At 43.1% G+C, this 23,231-nt stretch overlaps 1 protein-coding gene across 1 annotated transcript in view; it reads left to right on the top strand.

Moving 5' to 3' along the window:
* ADCY1 (adenylate cyclase 1) overlaps positions 1–23,231 on the top strand; it is a gene marked incomplete at its 5' end in the record, with an annotated part of 504,540 nt that overhangs the window by 425,017 nt on the left and 56,292 nt on the right. Inside the window, 4 exons of the mRNA XM_083378277.1 lie at positions 401–485; positions 2,455–2,544; positions 20,865–21,121; positions 21,776–21,902. Of these exons, the coding sequence (XP_083234403.1) occupies positions 401–485; positions 2,455–2,544; positions 20,865–21,121; positions 21,776–21,902 (559 nt within the window). The remainder of the gene's footprint in view (positions 1–400; positions 486–2,454; positions 2,545–20,864; positions 21,122–21,775; positions 21,903–23,231) is intronic.

Raw genomic sequence — 23,231 nt, 5'->3', positions numbered from 1 at the left:
GCAGTATATAAATCTAAGTACTATTTCTATTGCTTTAACTCCATTCTTTGCAAGTATATTTTTCTCTGTAAATACATTATTTAACATTTTTTGTCTACCAGTGTCTCCATATCAGATGGGTTATGTCTAAACACATTGTTCTTAAAAGAAATCATAGTAAACTTTATTCATAGAGGACCTGTTTTACGTTATTTTCAAATAACCATTGTTCTATTAATTAAATAAAAAAGAAGAAATGCCACTAAAATGATGAACAGCAGAGAAAGAATAATTTAGAATTCAAATAAAGAAACTTACATATTGAAAAAGAAAAATCCTTGATATTTAGATATATACTAATAATGTAAAGAATTTGCTTTTATTTGTGTGCCATGACTTAGTTTTAATATTTTTTTTCTAGGAGTACCATAGTCCTTGTTCTCTTAGTGTTTTGCATGTGCTTCCTGGTGGCATGCATCATGTATCTACATGTCACTCGAGTACAAGTAAGTGACCTGTTGTGAAAGCTGTTGTGGAAAAGGAATATGTGTAGCAATTATCCCAGTCTTGATTTTATTTATTTTATGTCTGTAGGTAGATAGCTCTTTTAATGTATATTACCTAATGCCATTTAGGGCTTTTAGGAATCCTGTATTTCATTTTCTAAAAAGAACAAAAAAACTTTTATTAAATATATTTTTTATTGGTGAAAATAAAAATTGTACCAGTCCTGATACAATGGAATCATGACTGCATCACACTCCAGTAAATAAGACATAAATGCTTGAAAAGGTTTCTGCTGTGAAACTCAGTTTGTTATGAATTAATTTAGCTTACCCTAACTCTATGTTTAAGGGACGCGGTGGCTCAGTGGGTTAGGACGCTGAGCTTGTCGATCAGAAGGTCAGCAGTTTGGCAGGTCGAATCCCGAGTGCCGCGTAACAGAGTGAGCGCCTGTTACTCGTCCCAGCTTCTGCCAACCTAGCAGTTCGAAAGCCCATAAAAATGCAAGTAGAAAAATAGGGACCACTACGGTGGGAAGGTAACAGCATTCCGTGCGCCTTTGGCATCTAGTCATGCCGGCCACATGACCACGGAGACGTCCTCGGACAAGCGCTGGCTCTTCGGCTTTGAAACGGAGATGAGCACCGGCCCCTAGAGTCGGAAACGACTAGCACGCATGTGCGGGGGAACCTTTACCTTTACCTTTAACTCTATGTTTAAATTATTATCTTGTTGATATATTGATTCCGGAGTTAAAATGCTCAGTTGCATTCTTTGCATCATTATTACAAAGAGCAATAATATAAAAAAGAGATCAAAATGGAAAAACCTGGGGAAATCATATAGAGAAGTTGATAATATCTGGAATAAAACTCAAGAAAGATTTTAAAAAGTCTCAAGAGAGGGTCCCATATCCTTACAAAGTGGTTGAAATTTGAGTACTCATTGTAACAGCTTTTACTCAACCTTACAGCTTAAAGAGAAGGCAGAGAAAGTATCTGGTGACCAATTTATGGTAGCCAACACCTGTGCTGCAAAGGGATTAGAGATAAACAGTCAGTCAGAGAACTTTGTTTCCAATCACAAGTGGAGGAGAAAAGAATTGGCTTGACTGTGAGGCTAAAACTTAAAAAAAGAAAACAGCTTATTGGTGATTTTATCAGCATCCTCAATATGTTACCCTTCCTGTTGCTCATTCATTGTGGGCAATTTGTTGCTTGAAAAATAACTAAAACTTTTACTTTTCATGAGGCATGAATCGTGAATCCTTATTTATAAACTTTATATGCATTTCATACAGCCTGTATGATTATATTAACAAAATTATTGTGTTTGCTGTTTAACATAATATAATATAATAAATATAATCAGAAACATGATTACCCTGTGACAAAGAAGTATTAAAATTTCACCCATCTTTAACTGGCTGAACTTCTTTGAAATCAAATGTTAATGTAATTAAAACATGATCTGAGAATACAGTTGAATTAAGTTTTATGAGAATAGGAAATAAAATATTTTTCTTTTTTGTGGGGTGATGGAAAGCATCAGGACAATACTAATTTTATGACATCTTTCAATAAGAATAAGAATTGAAAAAGATCATCTGGCACCAAAGATTTGAAAATTGAACTTGAAAAATTATGGCATAAACCAGCCATAGTGGTCCCAGTGGTTATTGGCAAAATGGGTACCACACCAAAAAATCTTGGACAGCATTTAAAAAATCTGCACATTGACATTACTTCCATCTGTCAATTACAAAAGCCCACTCTACTTGGATTTGTACATATAATGCACTGCTTCATTATGACATCCTAGGTTTTGGGAAATAACTTGATGCATATAAAGGCCAACATCAGCTAAACAACTGACAACTGTGATTTCACATTTTTGTATATATAACAACAAAAAAAACAATAGTGTGAACAATCATTTTCTAAATAAATATATATTGGTTTTGTCTTTCAGTGTTTTCCAGGGTGCCTGACAATACAAATTAGAACCATTTTGTGTATTTTTATTGTGATCTTAATTTACTCAGTGGCACAAGGCTGTGTGGTAAGTAATATGAACCTGTAAATAAAGTATTATATACAGTGTGGATACATACAGATACAAGTATTCTTGGTGGCACCTCCCCTAACTTGGAAGCAAAAATACTCCCTCACAGCCATCTGGATAAGAGTTAAAAGTTGACTTTTTTAAAAGGCGTTTAAGGATGAAGTAGACAGAGAAGAGTCACATCATTATTGCTTAGAGATTTCTTATTATTGTTGCAACATTTATATATTATTAAAGACCTATGAAGTGGGATAGTTTTTAAATAAACAAATATTATCAATGAGAGACATACTGTGCCATCAGCTTGCTTATGGCAATATCTTAATATTAACTGGGCTTGTTATGGATTCAAAATAATACACTGATTGACAGATCCTGCTCCTGACTTATATTGTTATAAGTTATCTTACTAAAATATATCTGAAATTGAAGTGATGACCTAGAAGACTGAAACAATAAGCTAACAAGCCCTAGACAGTTCTGAATTATATTTATTGTTGCTATTACATCTGATAAAGACTAAGTTGTGGATGTAATAATCACGTGAGTTTTTTTATTGTATCAAACTTCAAACCATTAGGAATTAACATTACAATGGGTGACATTTACTCAGTCACCTTTTATCTGTACACTGGAAGCTTATTTCATGAAGCATTCACATATTCAGCTTCCAGATGTAATGAAAAATTTAATTGTCTGGATTTTCTTAGAATTTAACTGAATCTAATATGACAAAAATAAATTAAAGAATATTGTGCCACAGATCATGCATTTTTTCAGTCTCTCTCTCAGATTTGTTTACTATTAACTAACTGGTTTTCTAAAATGTAAGATAATATTTGTTTTTTCATAAATATCAAAGAATTGAATTAATCTGCTTAGGAGCTGAAATATTATATGTATATTCATATGCTAGCATATGTCTGCGGATACATTCGCACATATAAATGCACATTATCAGAAATAGAATCTATACACTTAACTACACCCAAACAGATAAAGCAAAGTTTAGAAGGAACAAACTAGAGGAAATACATTCATAAGCCCCCCGACCCAGCAGAGCAAAGCCTCATCCCTCCCACTAGAATGGCAAAGCCCCAAAAAGAAACATTGAAGGAAATTCTGACAGAAGGCTTTAGCCTTTTAGTCTCCTCGGGTGTGAAGAGATTCTTCAGCCAGACATTGGCTTAGGATAGGGAGGAGTTGGTACCATGATGGGGTGTGTGGTGCTTTGGATATAGGTGATGTTGTTGTTGTTTTTATAAACTTATTCGGAGCTGCTTGGATTATTTGATATAAAATAGGTGGGCATATGATGATGATGATGTTATCCATTCAGTCATGTCTGATTCTTGGTGATTCTATGGGCCATTACATCTTCTGATCTTGCACTACTTCTTTGAGTTTGTCTATGCTCTGGCTGGTGTCAGGTTCAATACTGTCCAGCCACCATATTCTTTGACTGCCTGGTTTCCTTTAGTGGGCTTAGTGGGCTTATTTATTTAAATTAAAAAAATACATTCTGCATCTGCTGATCTGCTGATCTCATAAAGTCATCTGTTTCAGAGAATCAAGTTATCTACAGTATCTGAGGGACTCTTCTATTATTTCTATTTGACAAAGCAGATGTGTTTCATATCCCACCCTTTGAATAATGTCTATTTTCTCTGTTACAAGGTCTCTCTCTAGAATAGCATCTGCCTAGAGGCTTTGTTGTCTTAACCATGCAATTCTTTAAATTATTTTGAAAACCAGTTTTTTTTAAGATTAAGAATAGGTCTCCCTAAATCTATCTGGAATGCTTTTTTCCTCTTTTAGAGTGTGTTTTATGTTTATTTGCCCATTATATTTATTCTGCTTTCCTTGGTTTTAAATATTATGCTTGGGGTTTTTTATTCATACTTAGCCCAAAGCCATTATTTTGGGGGGCAGCCTTACAAATATAAAATATAAAAACCTACCTAAATAAATAGTTCAGATTATGAATGATGAGAAATATATGTGTCCCAGTATAATGATGTGAGATTGAATTTCGATCAGTCACTTGGACCAGAGATTTACTTTTACAAGCTTTCAGATTCATGCTGGAGCCCATCCTCAGGGAAATTCTCTCTACTGGAATGCATGCTTTGGGCTGTTCTATGAGTCATATTTATGTGGTGCCTTCCTATTGGTTGATTGGTGTGTTGATGGCTGACAATTGGCTCTCATTTCCTTGTGGTGTCGAGCTGTCAGCTGCTAAGTATTTGATAAGCTAGTGGTAAATTAGCACTCTTGTTAACTGACAAGGTGAACATTTCCCAGACTTCAATCATTTCTCTGCCTATCTTTGTACCTGGGTGGCCAATAATCTTACTAGCTGCAAAATTAATTGTGTGTCTGTGTTCATTGCAATGGGAGGCTACCAATGAGTTCAAGTCTCCTTGTCTCACTTCTGCTCTTGCAATCTGGTGATTAGCCTCCTCCCCGTTTCTCCTATGTAGTCATGGGCAATCCATGTGGAAGATCCACTAATTACATTGGAAATATATCCCACCTCCAAACAATCCTTAAAATGCATAATTTGTTCTTATATGCCCACTTGCAGATCTCCATTGCTTCTGAAATGTTTTTGATGTATGCCATATACTTTTTTTCTTTTCTATACTTTGCCTTTGCACTTTTTGCATTTTTTTCTTTATAAAACAGTACTAATACTTCACATGAAGTATGCCTCTGCTTATACAACCAATGATTGTATTAGATTTTTTGCCTGCTGTACACTGCTGCCTTTTGTTTAAGTGATTGTCCACTAGGACAGAGCTTTTCAACCAGTGGTATGGGTACCACCTGTGGTACATTGGCACCTGGCAGGTGGTACACGACCATCCTAAAAAAGTGGTAGCAGGGGAGGGGAGTGAGCTGAACCAGTGGCAGCACTACACAAGCCTGAGAAAGAGATGGCTGGAGCTGCAGGGCTGTCAGGGCTCAGTGGAAGTGCCAGGATCAGCGCTTCTTCGGGGCTGTGAGGGCTCAGTGGAAGCACCAGAATCAGCGCCAAGCTTCAGCTGGAGCTCAGCGCTGACCCTGGCACTTCTTGAGCCCAGAAGAAGCACCGATCTCCAGGGTCTTGTGATTTACATTCAGATGCCTAGCAACTGATTCATATTTATGATGGTCACAGTGTCCCAGGGTCATGTGAAGTGACCAAAACCTGCTGTAACCACTCAGCAGATGGGGGAAATAAAAACCAAACACCCACCCTCACCCCACCCCCACTGCCAAATCCTCAACAGAAATGCTCACAACAATGAAAACCTCGGACAGGAGGAAGAGTGCCGCCGGGCAGGCAGGCAGGTGTCTTGCCCAGCTGTGGCTTGGGGGGCACTTTTTTCAGTGCCATTGTAACTTCAAACAGTCACTAAGTGAACTGTTGTAAGTCGAGGACTACCTGTACTTCATCACTTTTTTCCTTTTTTTTTTTTGGTCATCAAGTTTTTGACACGTTGCTAGGCGACTGGTGGTATTCGGATGCTACCGTATCCTAAAAGTGGTACAATGGTTGAAAAGGTTGAAAAGCCCTGCACTAGGACTCCAAAGTTCTCTGTTTTTGAGCCAGGTCTCACTTAATCTGTACTTGTATCTTTGATTTTTCCTGCTTATGTGTAAAACCTTGCCTTTCTCTGTATTAAATTTCATGTTGTTGGATAGGGCCCATTGTTCAAATCTGTTAAGATCTTTTTGGATCCCGAGCTTGTCTTTTATACCATATAATCAAGGGGAGAAGCAATCTAGAACTAAGGAGAAACTTCCTGACAGTTAGAACAATTAACCAGTGGAACAACCTGCCTCCACAAGCCATGAATGCTCCAACACTGGAAGGTTTTAAGAAGACATTGGACAGCCATTTGTCTGAAATGGCAGGTCTTTTTTTCTCATAGAATGCTCAGAACGGTGTTCTGGAGCAATTTTTTGCAAAAAAAAAACACACAAAAAAAATACCCAGTTCCCTTATTGGTTTTCCTAAGCCTATTGCAGGGCTAGCAATCTTGGCTCTTTTTTATGACTTGTGGACTTCAACTCCCAGAAATCCTGAGCCAGCCATGCTGAGGGGAAAGGGAGAGGTTTCCAAACTGAGCCATGCTGGCTCAGGAATTCTGGGAGTTGAAGTCCTTGAGTCATAAAAGAGCCTGCACTAGAGGAGGACATTAAAATTATTTATAGGATTACTTCTTTAGGAACTAAAGCTTTAGAATCTAAAACAGCTAATTCAGAAAAGCCAACAGGAAAGAACCTCACATTTTTCATCTGCTTCTGTCTTTTGGAAGGTAAAAGTAGATAACAAAATAATCTATTTCTTATGTTAACATCTCTGCAATGAAATCAAAGGTAACAGGAAAGAAATGAGAAACATTTTTCTCAATGTAATATGTCTACTTTAGCTGACTCTAGAAAAAATAGTATCTTTTGTACACTCTTGAAAACTACTTTGAATCTAAACAATTCTTAAGAATGAAATATTCTTAATTTGGACTTTACTTTTACTGTTTGGACTGTTGTGTGTTTTGAAAAATAGATTATTTAGAATCTAGTTATGTTGCACTTCAGTCTTTAAATAATTACCCTAGTATATACATAACAATATATGATGTTTTCCCTGGTGAGCTTAACATCAATAACAACATTTATTAAAAAGGCTAAAATAATTTCTGGGGGTATTATCTGTATAGTAAAATTTTGGACAAGCAGTAATCATGTTACATATGTGCATAAGCGTAGTCAGTAGCATATGCCTTTTTAAAAATATCAAACATGCAAAGAAACAAAAACAAGTCCAAAATATCTATATTACATCCAGAAATGCCAACTTTGCAACCAATATTTCTCATCCATAACTATGGCACCTTAACGATACCTGCATACATGCAAATGTTTCTCTGGGATCACTAACACAACAGGGATTGCTTTTTCCTTCCAGTAACATATACCTAGAACCAGTTTATTGCATTTGGCAATTGTACTGAAAAAAATCTCATTCATTTAATTTGAAATCAAGTGAAAAATTGATTTAAATTATTTTATTAAATTAATGGCAATTCTTTTATAAAAAGTTGCCTCAAACAAAATGAGTTTGACATGCCTGCTCTAGATAGTTGAATGCTCCAAAATAAATTCTAGACCAGGCCTGTACATGCAGCCTACCAAGCACCCTTGGACAGAGCACAGAGTTTTTTTTTAAGTAATAAAATCATCACCACTGCCCTGAAAGTCATGTTGCCTTGTGCCTCCATGGCTTACCATGACCACAAGCTCCAACACTGTAGATGCTCCTCTAGTCACCAAATCATTGATTAGCCCACCAGCATTCCTTTGCAGACCACAAAGATTTTTAATTTAAAGGTGTGGGCCTACAAGATGATGATGATGATGACGACGACGACAACGACGACAACGATGATAATAATAATAATAATAATAATTAATAATAATATGAAGAAGAAGAAGAAGAAGAAGAAGAAGAAGAAGAAGAAGAAGAAGAAGAAGAAGAAGAAGAAGAAGAAGAAGAAGAAGTTGTTTGAAGGAACCTTGGAGGTCATCTAGTCCAACCTCCTGCTCAGGCAGGAAACCCTATACCATTTCAGATAAGTGGCTGGCCAGTCTCTTCTTAAAAACTTCCAGTGTTGGAGCATTCACCACTTCTGGAGGCAGGTTGTTCCACTGGTTAATTGTTCTAACTGTCAGGAAGTTTCTCCTTAGTTCTAGGTTGCTTCGCTCCTTGACTAGTTTCCATCCGTTGCTTCTTGTCCTGCCTTCTGGTGCTTTGGAGAATAGCTTGACTCCCTCTTCTTTGTGGCAGCCCCTGAGATATTGGAACACTGCCATCATGTCACCCCTCACCCTTCTCTTCACCCGCACATGCGTGCTAGTCGTTTCCAACTCTAGGGGTCGGTGCTCATCTCTGTTTCAAAGCCGAAGAGCCAGCGCTTGTCAGAGGACATCTCCATGGTCATGTGGCCGGCATGACTAGACGCCAAAGGCGCACGGAATGCTGTTACCTTCCCACCGTAGTGGTCCCTATTTTTCTACTTGCATTTTTACGTGCTTTTGAACTGCTAGGTTGGCAGAAGCTGGGACGAGTAACAGGCACTCACTCTGCTACGCGGCACTCGGGATTCAACCTGCCAAACTGCCGACCAACTGGTTGACTGTCCTAACCCACTGAGCCACTGCGTCCGTCTTCATTAACTACACATACCCAATTCCAGCAACCGTTCCCTATATGTTTTAGCCTCCAGTCCCCCAATCATCTTTGTTGCTTTTCTCTGTACTCTTTCTAGAGTCTTGACATCTTTTTTACATCGTGGTGACCAAAACTGGATGCAATATTCCAGGTGTGGCCTTACCAAGGCATTGTAAAGTGGTATTGGTACTTCATGTGATCTTGATTCTATCCCTCTGTTAATGCACCCTAGCACTGTGTTGGCTTTTTTTGCAGCTGCAGCACACTGCTGGCTCATATTTAAGTGATTGTCCACTAGGACTCTGAGATCTCTCTCACAGTTACTACTATTGAGCAAGGTACCACCTATACTATATTTGTGCATTTGATTTTTCCTGCCTAAATGTAGAGCCTTTCTTTTTACACAATTGAATTTCATTTTGTTAGATAGTGCCCAGTGTTCGAGTCTGTCCAGATCCTCCTGTATCGTAAGCCTATCTTCTGGAGTATTGGCTATTCCTGCCAGCTTGGTGTTGTCTGCAAATTTGATGAGTTCCCCATCTATCCCCTCATCTAAATCGTTGATGAAGATGTTGAAGAGCTGCACAGATGTCTTTTAGATTTTCGTTTTGCCTTTCCGAGTTAACTCCTTGGTCTGTCATTGAGCAAGAATTGACTTTGTAGGGAAGCTTATTATCATTTGATGTATATTTAACATATGTTCTACCTTTATTTACAAATTATATAATATTTGTATGCAATCCACATGGCAAGGTTTGGGGAAACTTACAATAGAAAAAATATCTTTTTTGAAATCATAAGATTAAAACATTGCCAGGCCCGCACCGCCTCCGCTGCCCGCATTGCGCAGCCCCGCCATATAGAGTGGGCTTTGCTGCTCCCACAGCACCAGCTGCGCCAGCTCCGACCCCAAGGAGGGGAGCCCGCCGCCAACACCCTTCGCACCTGTGACTGCAGCAGCACTGTCCCCCCCACCCCCCCTCCTCCTGCGCCCGCCAAGATGAGAGTTCCGGCACCTTTTTTTTTTAGAAAAAAAGCACTGTGAAATGGTATAGAGTTTCCTGCCTGAGCAGGGGGTTGGACTAGATGACCTCCAAGGTCCCTTCAAACTTTTATTATTATTATTATTATTATTATTATTATTATTATTATTATTATTATTATTATTATTATTATTATTGCTGTTGTTGTTGTTGTTGTTAGATATAAAAAGATAATACAAGGTAGTCCATAAAATCCACAAAGTATATAAAAGTATTTAAAAATTAAAAAATATTGTAAAAACATTGTAATCTCTGACTATGTAATACACAAAAGATGGTAAAATGTTAATTTGCAGTTCAGGTCAATAAAAGCCCTTATCATCTAGGCAATAAAAGTTATCATCTGGTAGTAAAACTTTACAATAATTTTAAACAACTTTTTAAAATGATCACTCGGTTTTCTCAGGATCATTCAATATATGTAAAATTGTATTTAATTCATTCATGACTATTTAGCTAGTAAAGACTGGAATCCTTATAAATCCTTATAAATATGCAGAGAAAAAAAGAAAAGAAAAACGCTTGCAAACAAATCTTTATCTAATTTATTTAGCAATTAAATAAATAATTAAATAAATAAATAAATAAATAAATAATAAATAATTCAAGGTTGACTCAGCCTTCCATCCTTCCGAGGTAGGTAAAATGAGGACCCAGATTGTTGGGGGCAATTAAGCTGACTTTGTAATAATGCTGCTTGGGGTGTGTGTGACAGCCCTAATAAGCAGGCATATACATAGAATGAAGGCTATTGCTAAGCTTGTAAGCCGCCCTGAGTCTTCGGAGAAGGGCGGGATATAAATGTAATTTAAATAAATAAATAAATAAATAAATTATGTCTGTGTAAATATGCTCTGTTAATGTTAAAAAGAACTATGCAATCAATACTGAAGAAAAACAGTTCAGTCTATATAAAGAAAATTTTCTCAATGCTGAAAAACTTTCTCAATGCTGATATCATGTGAGTGTCAGAAGAACAAAGGAACAAAGGAAATTGCAATCTGATTACAGTACACAGAACTTCTTTTGATGATAACAAACATGTCGTCCATGTAGCAGCACCAACAGATTGTTTTCTGATTCAAGGGAAACTGCAGCTCATTTCATTCTCCTATTGGCAAAAATCCCATTACTCCTTCACCTTGGCCCTCTGTTTCATCAGACCTTTAGCTTTATCATGCAAGAAGTTTTTCTCTTTCTGTAGGCACTGTTGAAAGCTTGCATCACCCTTCCCCAATCCATCTACCACAGGAACATATTGTATTGGTCACAATATTGGAAAGGGCTTCCCATCGGAACAACTTCTCAGTTAAATGCATTCCATATAAATTTATTTATTTATTTATTATTGGGACTTATATGCCGCCCTATCTCCCGAAGGACTCAGGGCGGCTAACAACAATAACATACAATAATACAGAAGTTAAAATAAAAATTAAATTAATGGCCCCTGCAGAATAAATTAAAATTAAAATTAAAATAAATTAAAAATTAGAGTTAAAAATTAAAAACATAATTAAAATCCCTGTCAGTCCAGGTCAGCCAGGTGGAAAAGGAGTGTTTTGAGGCTGCGGCGAAAGGACTGGAGATCTGGGGCCATCCAAAGCTCAGGGGGGAGCTGGTTCCATAGGGTTGGCGCTCCCACAGAGAAGGCTCTCCCCCTGGTGGTCGCCAGCTGACATTGTCTAGCCGACGGTACCCTGAGGAGGCCTTCTCTGTGTGAACATACTGGGCGATGGGAAGTCGTTCACGGCCGCAGATGGTCCTGCAAGTATCCCGGGCCTAAGCCATGTAGGGCTTTAAAAGTAAGTACCAGCACCTTAACTCTCACCCAGAGGACAACCGGTAACCAATGCAGCTCCCGCAGGAGGGGTGTAATATGGGAGTATCGGGGTGCTCCCATCACTACCTGCGCGGCCGCACTCTGAACCAGCTGAAGCCTCTGGGTGGTCTTCAAGGGCAGCCCCATGTAGAGAGCATTGCAGTAATCTATACGGGAGGTAACGAGTGTGTGGGTGACTGTATGTAGGGCATCTCGGTCCAGAAAGGGGCGCAACTGGGCAAATGCCCCCCTAGCCTGTACCAGGCGAACCTGGGCAAATGCCCCCCTAGCCAATATGATCTTCAAAACTGAGTCATGAATCCAGGAGGACACCTAGATTGCGGGCTCTATCAACGGGAGGTAACATCTCTCCTATTTATTTATTTATTTATTTATTTATTTATTTATTTATTTATTAAACTTGTATACTGCCCTATTCCCTTAGGACTCAGGGCGGTTTACAGGGAAAAATTAAAAATACATAACATACAAAGTTAAAATCGATTAAAACTAAGATTAAATTAAGTCCCTGAATTTAAACTAAAACCCCATTAATAAATAATTAAAACGCCTCACTCTGGGCCAGACAGCTCAAAAAAACCAAGTTTTCAAGTCCCTGCGAAATGATTGAAGGTCGGGGGCAGTCCTAAGCTCCATGGGAAGTTGGTTCCAAAGGGCCGGCGCGCCCACAGAGAATGCCCTTCCCCTGGGGATAACCCGCCGGCATTCCCTGACCGGCGGTACTCTAAGAAGGCCCTCCCTGTGGGAGCGCACGGGACGATGGGAAGTTGATGCCGGCAGCAGGTGTTCCCTTAGATAATCCAGACCCAAGCCATTTAGAGCTTTATAGGTCATTACCAGCACCTTGAATCTCACCCGGAGGGCAACCGGAAGCCAATGCAGCTCATGGAGAAGAGGTGTTACACGGGAGTATCGGAAAACTCCCATAACAACTCACGCAGCTGCATTCTGCACCAGTTGAAGCCTCTGAGTGGTCCCCATGTAGAGAGCATTGCAGTAATCTAGCTGGGAGGTCACGAGCACATGGGTGACTGTGCATAGGGCATCTCGGTCCAGATAGGGCCGCAACTGGCGCACCAGATGAAGCTGTGCAAAAGCCCCCCTGGTCACGGCTCCTATATGGTCTTCAAAATTGAATCCAAGAGGACACCCAGGTTGCAAGCCCTATCGACGGGGGGTAACACCTCACCCCCCATAATTAGTGGTGGAACAACCTGGTTTATCTGAGATGCCGGTATGCACAGCCACTCAGTCTTGGCAGGATTGAGATGAAGCCTGTTTCTCCCCATCCAAACCCGGACCGCTTCCAGGCAATGGGACATCACGTCGAGTCCATCACTGGGTTGGTTCGGGGTGGAGAGAAAAAGTTGAGTATCATCAGCGTACTGATGATACCCCACCCCGAAACCACGAATGAGCTTGCCCAGAGGTTTCATATAGATGTTGAACAGGAGGGGAGAGAGAACCGACCCCTGGGGGACTCCACAAATGAGAGACCTTGGGGCGGACCTCTGCCCTCTCAACAACACCGACTGCGAGCGGCCCAGGAGGTAGGAGGAGAACCAACGTAAAACAGTGCCTCCCACTCCTAACCCCCTGAGACACCGCAGTAGGATACCATGGTCGATGGTATCGAAAGCCGCTGAGAGATCTAAAAGGATTAGGACAGAGGAACATCCCCTGTCCCGAGCCCACCAGAGATCATTCACCAATGCGACCAATGCCGTCTTGGTGCTGTACCCAGGCCTGAAACCTGATTGATATGGGTCAAGATAATCCGTTTCCTCCAGGAACAGAGGGAGCTGATGCGCCACCACACTCTCAACAACCTTCGCCAAAAAGCGAAGGTTGGAGACCAGACGATAGTTATTTAAAACAGCTGGGTCCAGGGCAGGCTTCTTGAGGAGGGGTCTCACCACTGCCTCCTTCAAGGCGGTGGGAAAGCTACCCTCCTTCAAGGAAGCAGATATTACTGCTTGGAACCAGCCTCGTGTCTCCTCCCGAGTCGCATAGACCAGCCAGGAGGGGCACGGGTCCAGTAAACAGGTGGTGGAACTCAGTCTCCTCATGATCCTGTCCACATCAGCGGGGGAAACAGGGCCGAACTCAGTCCAGGTAACATGCTCAAGACTGCTTGATTCCTCCATTCCAGACTCTGCCCAGTCAGAGTCCAAACCGGTCTGGATATGAGCGATTTTGTCCACCAGATGATGACTAAACTCCTCAGGCCGTCCCTGTAATGGTTCCTCCCTCGTCTCCCGATTAAGGAGAGAGCGAGTCACCCTAAACAGGGTAGCTGGGCGATTATCTGCAGACGCGATGAGGGCAGCGAAGTAATTAGACTTCGCCGTCCTCATCGCAGCGAGGTAAGACCTTGTAAAGGCTCTTAGTCGCAATCAGTCAGATTCAGACTGGGTGGACCTCCAACTGCTCTCTAGACCCCGTCTCCGACACTTCATCTTCCGGAGCTCCACAGAAAACCATGGGGCCCAGTGGGATCTGTGCCGAGTCTGGGGTTGCAAGGGTACAACACGGTCGAGTGCCTCGGTGGCCGCCCTTTCCAGGCATCCACCAAGGCATCGACCGGACTGTGAGTGAGGGAGACAGGTAAGGACCCAAGCGCCATCTGGAACCGTTCTGGGTCCATTAGGCGCCTGGGACGGAACCACCTGGTCGGTTCCACAGCCTGGCAGCGGGGGGTGGCACAATGGAAGACCGGCCGCAGAAGACGATGATCGGACCATGACAGGGGGACAGCAGTTGGCGAGCCCCCTCCCAAATCATCCAACCATTGTCCAGATAGAAAAATCAGGTCAAGGGTGTGACCCGCCCCATGAGTCAGACCCTGAATTACTTGGGTCAGGTCCATGGCCTGACAACTCTCCCAGGGAAAGCAGGTTGAAGTCACCCAGAACTATAAGTCTGGGAAACTCCACCGCCAACCCTGAGAGGGTGTCGAGCAGCTCAGGCAGGGCCGTTGCCACACAGCTGGGTGCCAGCTATGTAAGCAACAGGCCCAACTGAACCCAAGGGCCACATCTCATGAGAAGGGACTCACTCCCACCTATCTGGACAATGGTGGTCTCCCGCGGACATAAGGCCTCCTATATAACCAGCGCCACCCCACCGCCCCTGCCCTGAGCCCGAGGCTGGTGCAGCACACAGAAACCCGGAGGGCAAAGTTCAACCAGAGGGACACCACCCTCTGGGCCCAACCAGGTCTCTGTAATGCATGCCAGATCCGCGTGTTCCTCGATCAATTCCCGGATGAGGGGAGCCTTGTTCACAACGGATCTGGCATTAAAATACACCAGTCTGAGCTCAGGGTCCTGATCCCCCTCACCCCCAGATACAAGGGTACTAACCGGAGGGTCGGAACACGCCACCGCTCGGAGACAGTGGGGGTGCGGTCCCGGATATTGATATGGCCCTCCGTGTAACCGCCTGCTGCCATTCCCAATCGTCGTGGGGATTTTTAACCCCACCCCCATACCAACGGAACCAAAAGCCCACGCCCCCATCTCACCAGGAACTATTGTAGGGCCAGACTGACAGCCGGTTTATGAAGCCCACCCCAATTCCCTCCCCACCCTCCCATTCCCACCCCTCCCTAACCCTTTAAAACAACTGGCTAAAAACATATAAAGGGCCTCTTAATGCATTTACACCAGAGGCCCCTATTTAAGCCCAGCCACCTCTCGGGGTCCCAACAATTGGGCCCGTCCTTAAGGGAAGTAAGGGACATGGCGACAGGTCATATCCAGGAGAGAGGAGCTCCCCTGAGAGCATACAAGTCCGTGCCAGAATATTGTATACGAACCATAACATTATAACAGCTGCATAGGGCAATAAATCAATGAGCAGATAGATAACTAAAGTGATGTTATAAGCCAGGATATGCATCTTAGCCCCCCAGCCCAGTTCAACTTGGCTTTCACCCGAGTCGACCAGGTGGAGCAACCACAGCCGCTCTCTCACCGCCGCTGAGGAAAGTCCACCAAGGTGGACTGAGTCCAGGGTACCAGAGAAAACCATCCCACTGATCTCTCACATCAGTGGGTGGTTGATGAACAATCCAGCCGCCCTCTCACCACGGCTTGATCCGGTACCGTATCAACTGGCAGAAGGAAGTCTTCGGAGTAGGGACAATGTTCATATTCCACCCTGCTCCCACCAACCGGGCATTAAGAAGGCAGTCCATCGTGCCCAGGATAGTATAGTTTAGTTTAGTTTAGTTTTATTAAATTTTTATACCGCCCTTCTCCCGAAGGACTCAGGGCGGTGAACAGGGCATATAATAAAAATACAAAACTACAAAAGTTAAAATAGAATTAAATTAATGCCCAAGATAAAACAATAAAATATGCAAATATTTAAAACCCAAATTAACTCCCCATCAGGCCAGGCCAGCTTGTTCAAATAGATGGGTCTTTAACCCGCGCCGGAAGGAGCGGAGATCCGGTGCCATCCGGAGCTCAACCGGCAGTTGATTCCACAAAGCCGGGGCGCCCACAGAGAAGGCCCTCCCCCTGGGGGCCACCAGCCGGCATTCTCTGACTGGAGGCACCCTGAGGAGGCCCTCTCTGTGGGAACGCACAGGGCGGAGGGGAGTTGACGCCGGCAGCAGGTGATCCCCGAGGTATTCCGGACCCATGCCATGTAAGGACTTAAAAACCATCACTAAGACCTTGAACCTCACCCGGAAGACAACTGGTAACCAATGCAGCTCGCGGAGCAAAGATGTAACATGGGAGTACCGGGAAACTCCCAAGACAACTCTCGCGGCCGCATTCTGTACCAGTTGGAGCCTCCGAGTGGTCTTCAAGGGAAGCCCCATGTAGAGAGCATTACAGTAGTCTAGGCGAGAGGTCACGAGCGCATGAGTGACTGTACACAGGGCATCCCGGTCCAGATAGGGCCGCAACTGGTGCACCAGGCGAACCTGGGCGAAAGCCCCCCTAGTCACAGCTGCTACATGATCTTCCAGGGTAAGTCGTGAATCTAGGAGGACTCCCAAGTTGCGAGCCCTATCCATGGGGGGTAACAGCTCACCCCCCATAGAAAGGGATGGAACATTTTGAATGTCCCGGGATGCCGGAATGTACAGCCACTCAGTCTTGTCAGGGTTGAGTTGAAGTCTGTTCCTCCCCATCCAGACCCGAACCGCCTCCAGGCAACGGGACATCACAGCGAGGGCATCACTGGGGTGGTTTGGGGTCGAAATAAAAAGTTGGGTATCATCAGCATATTGATGATACCCAACTCCAAAACCACGAATGATCTCACCCAGCGGTTTCATGTAGATGTTGAACAGGAGAGGCGAGAGAACCGACCCCTGAGGAACTCCACAAACGAGAGACCTAGGGGCCGACCTCTGCCCCCCTGCCAACACCGACTGCGAACGTCCCAGGAGATAGGAGGAGAACCACCGAAGAACCGTGCCTCCCACTCCCAATCCCCTGAGACGCCGCAGCAGGATACCATGGTCGATGGTATCGAAAGCCGCTGAGAGGTCTAATAGGACTAGGACAGAGGAACATCCCCTATCCCGAGCCCTCCAGAGATCATTCACCAGAGCGACCAATGCCGTCTCCGTGCTGTACCCGGGCCTGAAACCCGATTGGTACGGATCCAGATAATCCGCTTCATCCAGGACCAGAGGGAGCTGATGCGCCACCACACTCTCAACAACCTTCGCAAGAAAGCGAAGGTTGGAGACTGGACGAAAGTTGTTCAACACAGCTGGGTCCAAGGCTGGCTTCTTGAGGAGGGGTCTCACCACCGCCTCCTTCAAGACGGTGGGGAAATTACCCTCACTCAAAGAAGCAGATATCACCGCCTGGAACCAGCCTCGTGTCCTCTCCCTAGCTGCATAAACCAGCCAGGAAGGGCACGGGTCCAATAAACATGTGGTGGAGCTCAGCCTCCCCATAATCCTGTCCACTTCATCAGGGGTCACAGAATCAAACTCCTCCCAGATAACATTGACAAGACCGCCCGTGTCCTGATCGTCAGACTCTGCCCAGCTGGAGTCCAAACCGGTCCAAATCCGAGCGATTTTATCCGACAGATGCTGACCAAACTCCTCGGCACGACCCTGCAAGGGATCCCCCCTCACCTCCTGATTAAGAAGTGAGCGAGTCACCCTAAACAGGTCGGCCGGGCGGTTATCTGCGGACGCGATGAGGGTGGAGAAGTAATTACACCTCGCCACCCTCATCGCAGCGAGATAAGACCTAATATAGGTTCTTAACCGCAACCGGTCGGATTTGGATCGGCTGGACCTCCAGCAGCTCTCTAGGCCCCGTTTCCAACGCTTCATCTCCCGGAGCTCCGCGGAGAACCATGGAGCTCGTTGGGATCTGCACCGGGTCAGGGGCCGCAAGGGTACAACTCGGTCCAGTGCCTCAGTGGCTGCCCTTTCCCAGTATACATCAGCTAATCCAAGAAACTCAAACCAGGGCCTCCCCATCCAAGCAGAACACCAGGGCCATGTCACGGAAGGTCCACACGCCATCAAGCCACCATCTTCAACGGAAAACGCCCGACAGCAGGCCAAACAACAAGGGCACATCCAAGACAGCATTTGGCCCAACAGTCTGTCCGAAGCAGAAAAGGGTTTCACGCCACCAAAAAGGGCGCCCACCCCCTGATCATATCTCCGTAAAGCCAAAGCGTCTAGCAACTGTCCCAGCTGCAAAGTCATTTTCCGGCCAATCTTCGGGCCGAGAGGGCTCCCAAAAAGGAGGAGTCCCAACGCAGCCAGGTACAGCGCGGCAACTGCCATCGATGGAAGGGGCAGCAGTCCAAACGACATGGCCACGCGTCTTTGGGCCGAAAAGCCCTCCAAAAGGAGAAGGGAGCCCGCCTGCTATACACAGAAGATGGCAGCGCTCCCAGCCGCACGACCACACTTTGGCCGATCCTCGGGCTGATCTTCGGGCTGGAAGGCCTTCCGAAGAAAGAAGGAAGGAAGCCCTCCTTATGAATCTGGAGGCGACAACACTCCAAACGGGGCGGCTACACCTTGGCCGATCTTCGGGCCGGGAGGCCTTCCGGGAGTAAAGGGAGCCTACCAGCTGATTTCTAGAAGCAGCAACGCCACAGCCGGCACTCCACGCCTCGGCCGATCTTCAGGCCAGCGGGATCACAAAAGGACAAAAAAACCTCCACGCCACTCAAAAGCGGCCCCCCGACTGCTGGCAGCCCCTCCAACCTCTCCATCGGGTTGCCACCATGGTTGTGCCTCCCCCAAAGCTCATTTGAAGCCCCTCGCAGGGAGCACGGAGCTCAAGCAACAGCTGTCGCCATCGATGGAACCTCTTGGACTAAACAAGATGCCGGTACGTAAAGCCACTCAGTCTTGGCCGGGTTGAGCCGGAGCCTGTTCTTTCCCATCCAAATCTGTACCGCTTCCAGGCAACAGGACATCACATCGAGGGCATCACTGGGTTGGTTCGGGGTGGAGATGAAAAGCTGGGTATCATCAGCATATTGATGATACCTCACCCCGAAACCACGGATGATCTCACCCAGCAGCCTCATATAGATATTGAACAGGAGAGGCGAGAGTACCGACCCCTGAGGCACCCCACAGCTAAGGGGCCTAGGGGTTGACCTCTGCCCCCCTGCCAACACTGTCTGCGAACGGCCCGAGAGGTAGGAGGAGAACCACCGCAAAACAGTGCTTCCCACTTCTAACCCCTCAAGACGTGGTCGATGGTATCAAAAGCTGCTGAGAGATCTAATAGGACCAGGACAGAGGAATAACCCCTATCTCGGGGCTGCCAGAGATCATTCACCAGTGCGACCAATGCCGTTTCTGTGCTATACCCGGGCCTGAGACCCGATTGGTACGGATCCAGATACTCAGTTTCTTCCAGGACCAAAGGGAGCTGCCATGCCACCACGGTCTCAACAACCTTCGCAAGAAAGCGAAGGTTGGAGACAGGACGAAAATTATTTAAAATATCTGGATCCAATGCAGGTTTCTTGAGGAGGGGCCTTACCACTGCCTCTTTCAAGGCAGCAGGGAGGTACCCTTCACTCAGTGAGGCATTGATAACTGCTAGGAGCCAGCCTTGTGTAACCTCCCGAGACGCATAGACCAGCCAGGAGGGACACGGGTCCAACAGACATGTGGCGGCACTTAATTTCTCCATGATCCTGTCCACTTCATCCAGAGTCACAGGATCAAACTCTTCCCAAATGTTCTCGGCATTTAAATATACATACTAAAAGATCTGGAGAGTGACACTATCAATTTATTTCATTTTGGTGTGAAATATTAGTTAGGATATTAGTTTACTCCATGACTGCTGGTACCTCAGTAACTGAAGTGGATTATATGACATTGCTTGCAGTTTTCTGTTTATCAACTTAAGGAAGGTATTCTCTGCATGTTTTGTGTTTTCCAAATACAATAGTACAAAGTTTAGAATGGAATGGAATGGAAAATAGAGTAGAGTAGAGTAGAGTAGAATAGAATAGAATAGAATAGAATAGAATAGAATAGAATAGAATAGAATAGAATAGAATAGAATAGAATAGAATAGAATAGAATAGAATAGAACTGAAAGGGACCTTGGAGGTCTTCTAGTCTAGCCCCCTGCTCAAGCAGGAGAACCTATACCATCTCAAACAGGTGATTGTCTAGTCTCTTCTTAAATAAGTTTAATACAGGATGTTCCAAACTTGGAGAATGAAACTAGTGATATGGAAATTCCATGTATTGTAATGGTTCATTATTGAGGCAAAGTAGATAAAAAACATCCTGTGGCATTACAACTCTTTTTTCTTTTTGAAGTCATTAGCCTATATGAGAAGAGAAAATCATTCTTACAGGAAAGGAATTTAATATTTTCCTGTCCTGTCCCAGAACTGGTGGAAATAAATTCAACATGCATGATAACTGCTAGTCTGTTAATTTATTATTACTAAAGGGTATTCCCCATCCAAGGCTAATAGCTATGAGCAAATTTACCCAGATCAGAATAGGATACAATAGAATAAACTAAACTACCAATTCATATATACACATGATGAAAATTATCCCTCAAAGAAGATACATTTAAAATTAGCAGTTGCAAATACTTTTAACTTCACATTGCTTCTAGTACTGAAGCTATCACGTTCAGTATATCCAAACTCAACTTTATGATATTATTTTACAGTGAGCTTGATTTAACATATACTACCTTTTTTCCTGCAGATCGGTTGTATGCCTTGGATCTGGAACACTAATTCCAGCAACTCTATTGTTATAATTTCTTCCAGTGGGACAAATAAAACAATGACTGAACTTCCTTGCGATACAGCCCATTATGCATTTCTCTCCTGTGTTGTGGGGACTTTGACCCTGGCAATATTTTTACGTGTATCTTCTTTGCCAAAATTGATTCTCCTATTTTTTGTTATGATTCTGTATATAGTTATTTTGGAGCTCAGTGGATACCGAAAGGCAGTAGGGTAAGTATTTGCATAATTACAAATTGGCATAACCTCTGCTTCCATAATTTATCTTCACACCTGTAATGCAATGCTCTTTTATAGGGGGAAAGGAATTTTAATACATCTCAGAAATTTTGAAGATGGTCTTTAGTTATTTACATCTTCCATAGAACAAAGCCCTGTATTGTTTGTTATATTTATCTCTACTTTTCTTTTGCTTTTTTCCTCCATCTCCTTTTTTAATCCACCATCAGATTATTAAAGCCCTTAGTACAGGAACTTATTGATTTTATATGCCCATCATTATGTTGCATGCCTTGTTTCTCCAGCAGAGTTAAAAGCCCATTTTATACACTTCCGCCTGTCTCTCAACTGAGAGATGAAGAGTACAGTGGAAGCACAGGAAGAAACCAAGACACTTACAAAAAATTGGGGAAACTCCTACTTTGCTCCACAAGTTTAGAAGGGCCATCCATAGCCTTTCTTTTGGTTGCTTCTTCTACTGCTCTTTTCATATTCTGTTATGCCATCAAGTTCCCCATAATAAATAGTAATGTTACATCTCTTAAATTCTAATAATTTACCATTAGATGTGGGATCATCAGTTGTATTATTTTCACTTTGTGGGAATGGCAAAGAATAAAAGTTTGCATCATTTCTTTCTTTTTAAAGAGATGACTCCTTTTATATACGTGGCTATGAACCAGTATTAGCCATTTTGCTGTTTTCCTGTGCTTTGGCACTTCATTCAAGGCAGGTAGATTTGAAATTACGTTTGGACTACCTCTGGGCCATGCAGGTAAGAAATATTTTTTCTTATTGTGTTAAATTCCCAGTTTCTGTATCTTTTTACCAGTGTATTTTTTTCTAAAAATAAAAAAAGTGCCAGAACTATCATCTTGTTAATCTTTTATTTATATAATTTTATTTATATATATTTGGTAATGACCTATAACGCTCTAAATGGCTTGGGTCCGGATTATCTAAGGGAACACCTGCTGCCGGCATGAACTTCCCATCGTCCTGTGCACTCCCACAGGGAGGGCCTTCTCAGGGTACCGTCGGTTAAGGAATGCCGGTGGGTTATTCCCAGGGGAAGGGCGTTCTCTGTGGGCGTGCCGGCCCTATGGAACCAACTTTCCTCAGGACTACCCCCGACCTTCGCTCATTTCGCGGGAACTTGAAACCTGGTTCTTCGAGCTGTTTGGCCCAGACTGATGGGTTTTAACTAATTTAATTTAATTGGGTTTTAGTTTAACTTCAGGGACTGTAATTTAATCATAGTTTTAACTGATTTTAATTTGTATGTTATGTATTTTAATTTTCCCTGTAAACCGCCCTGAGTCCTACGGGAATAGGGCGGTATATAAATTTAAATAATAAAATAATAAAATATTTATTTATATAATTAATATATATATATATATATTCAATTCTTAATGCATCTTTCAGGCATTTACAAAATAAACTAGAATTTGTTGTGAGCATCTCCTCAAATACAAACAGCTCATAAGCCGGACCTACCTATATTAGCAACCACATTATTGATGGCTTGTACATACCATTTTAAAGATATGATCACATTGATTCAAGTGAATGAGATGCTCCTATAATCCAAAATGCATGCTATTAATTCATCCCTGCCAAAATAGTTATTTTCATCAGACTTAGTTCATGATGAACTTAGAACACTAAGTTCTGTTTTATCAAATTAATAGGGGTGAAAAATTGTGGGATAGCTCCCCCATGTTTATATACTGCAGGTGGGTATAGTAAAGATGGAATATTTTTTGTCTACTTGGAAAATGATGTGTTGCACTTTAATAGAGGAGGAGACAACTTTTGGAAGGACTAGCAGTTGCAGATAATACATGTCTAATACAAGTGCATATGCTGCCTTCAACATATATGTGCTTAATTGATGGAGTCATGTTACTGACAAGATAATGAATTACAAGAAATTGTTATTATTACAACAACAACAACTTTATTGATTAGCCCTTGGGCCATATCAAAGTGCAAAGTTCCAGCAACAAACTGTCACCAAAACTTGATAAAAGCAATCCAAAATGGAATTTGATAAAATATAATTTCAGATGGAATTAAATAAGATACAATTTAAGATGAA

The sequence above is a fragment of the Vipera ursinii genome (genome assembly GCF_947247035.1).
Source record: "Vipera ursinii genome assembly, chromosome: Z".
Classification (NCBI taxonomy): domain Eukaryota; kingdom Metazoa; phylum Chordata; class Lepidosauria; order Squamata; family Viperidae; genus Vipera; species Vipera ursinii.
This window is presented reverse-complemented; position numbering and strand designations above follow the sequence as displayed.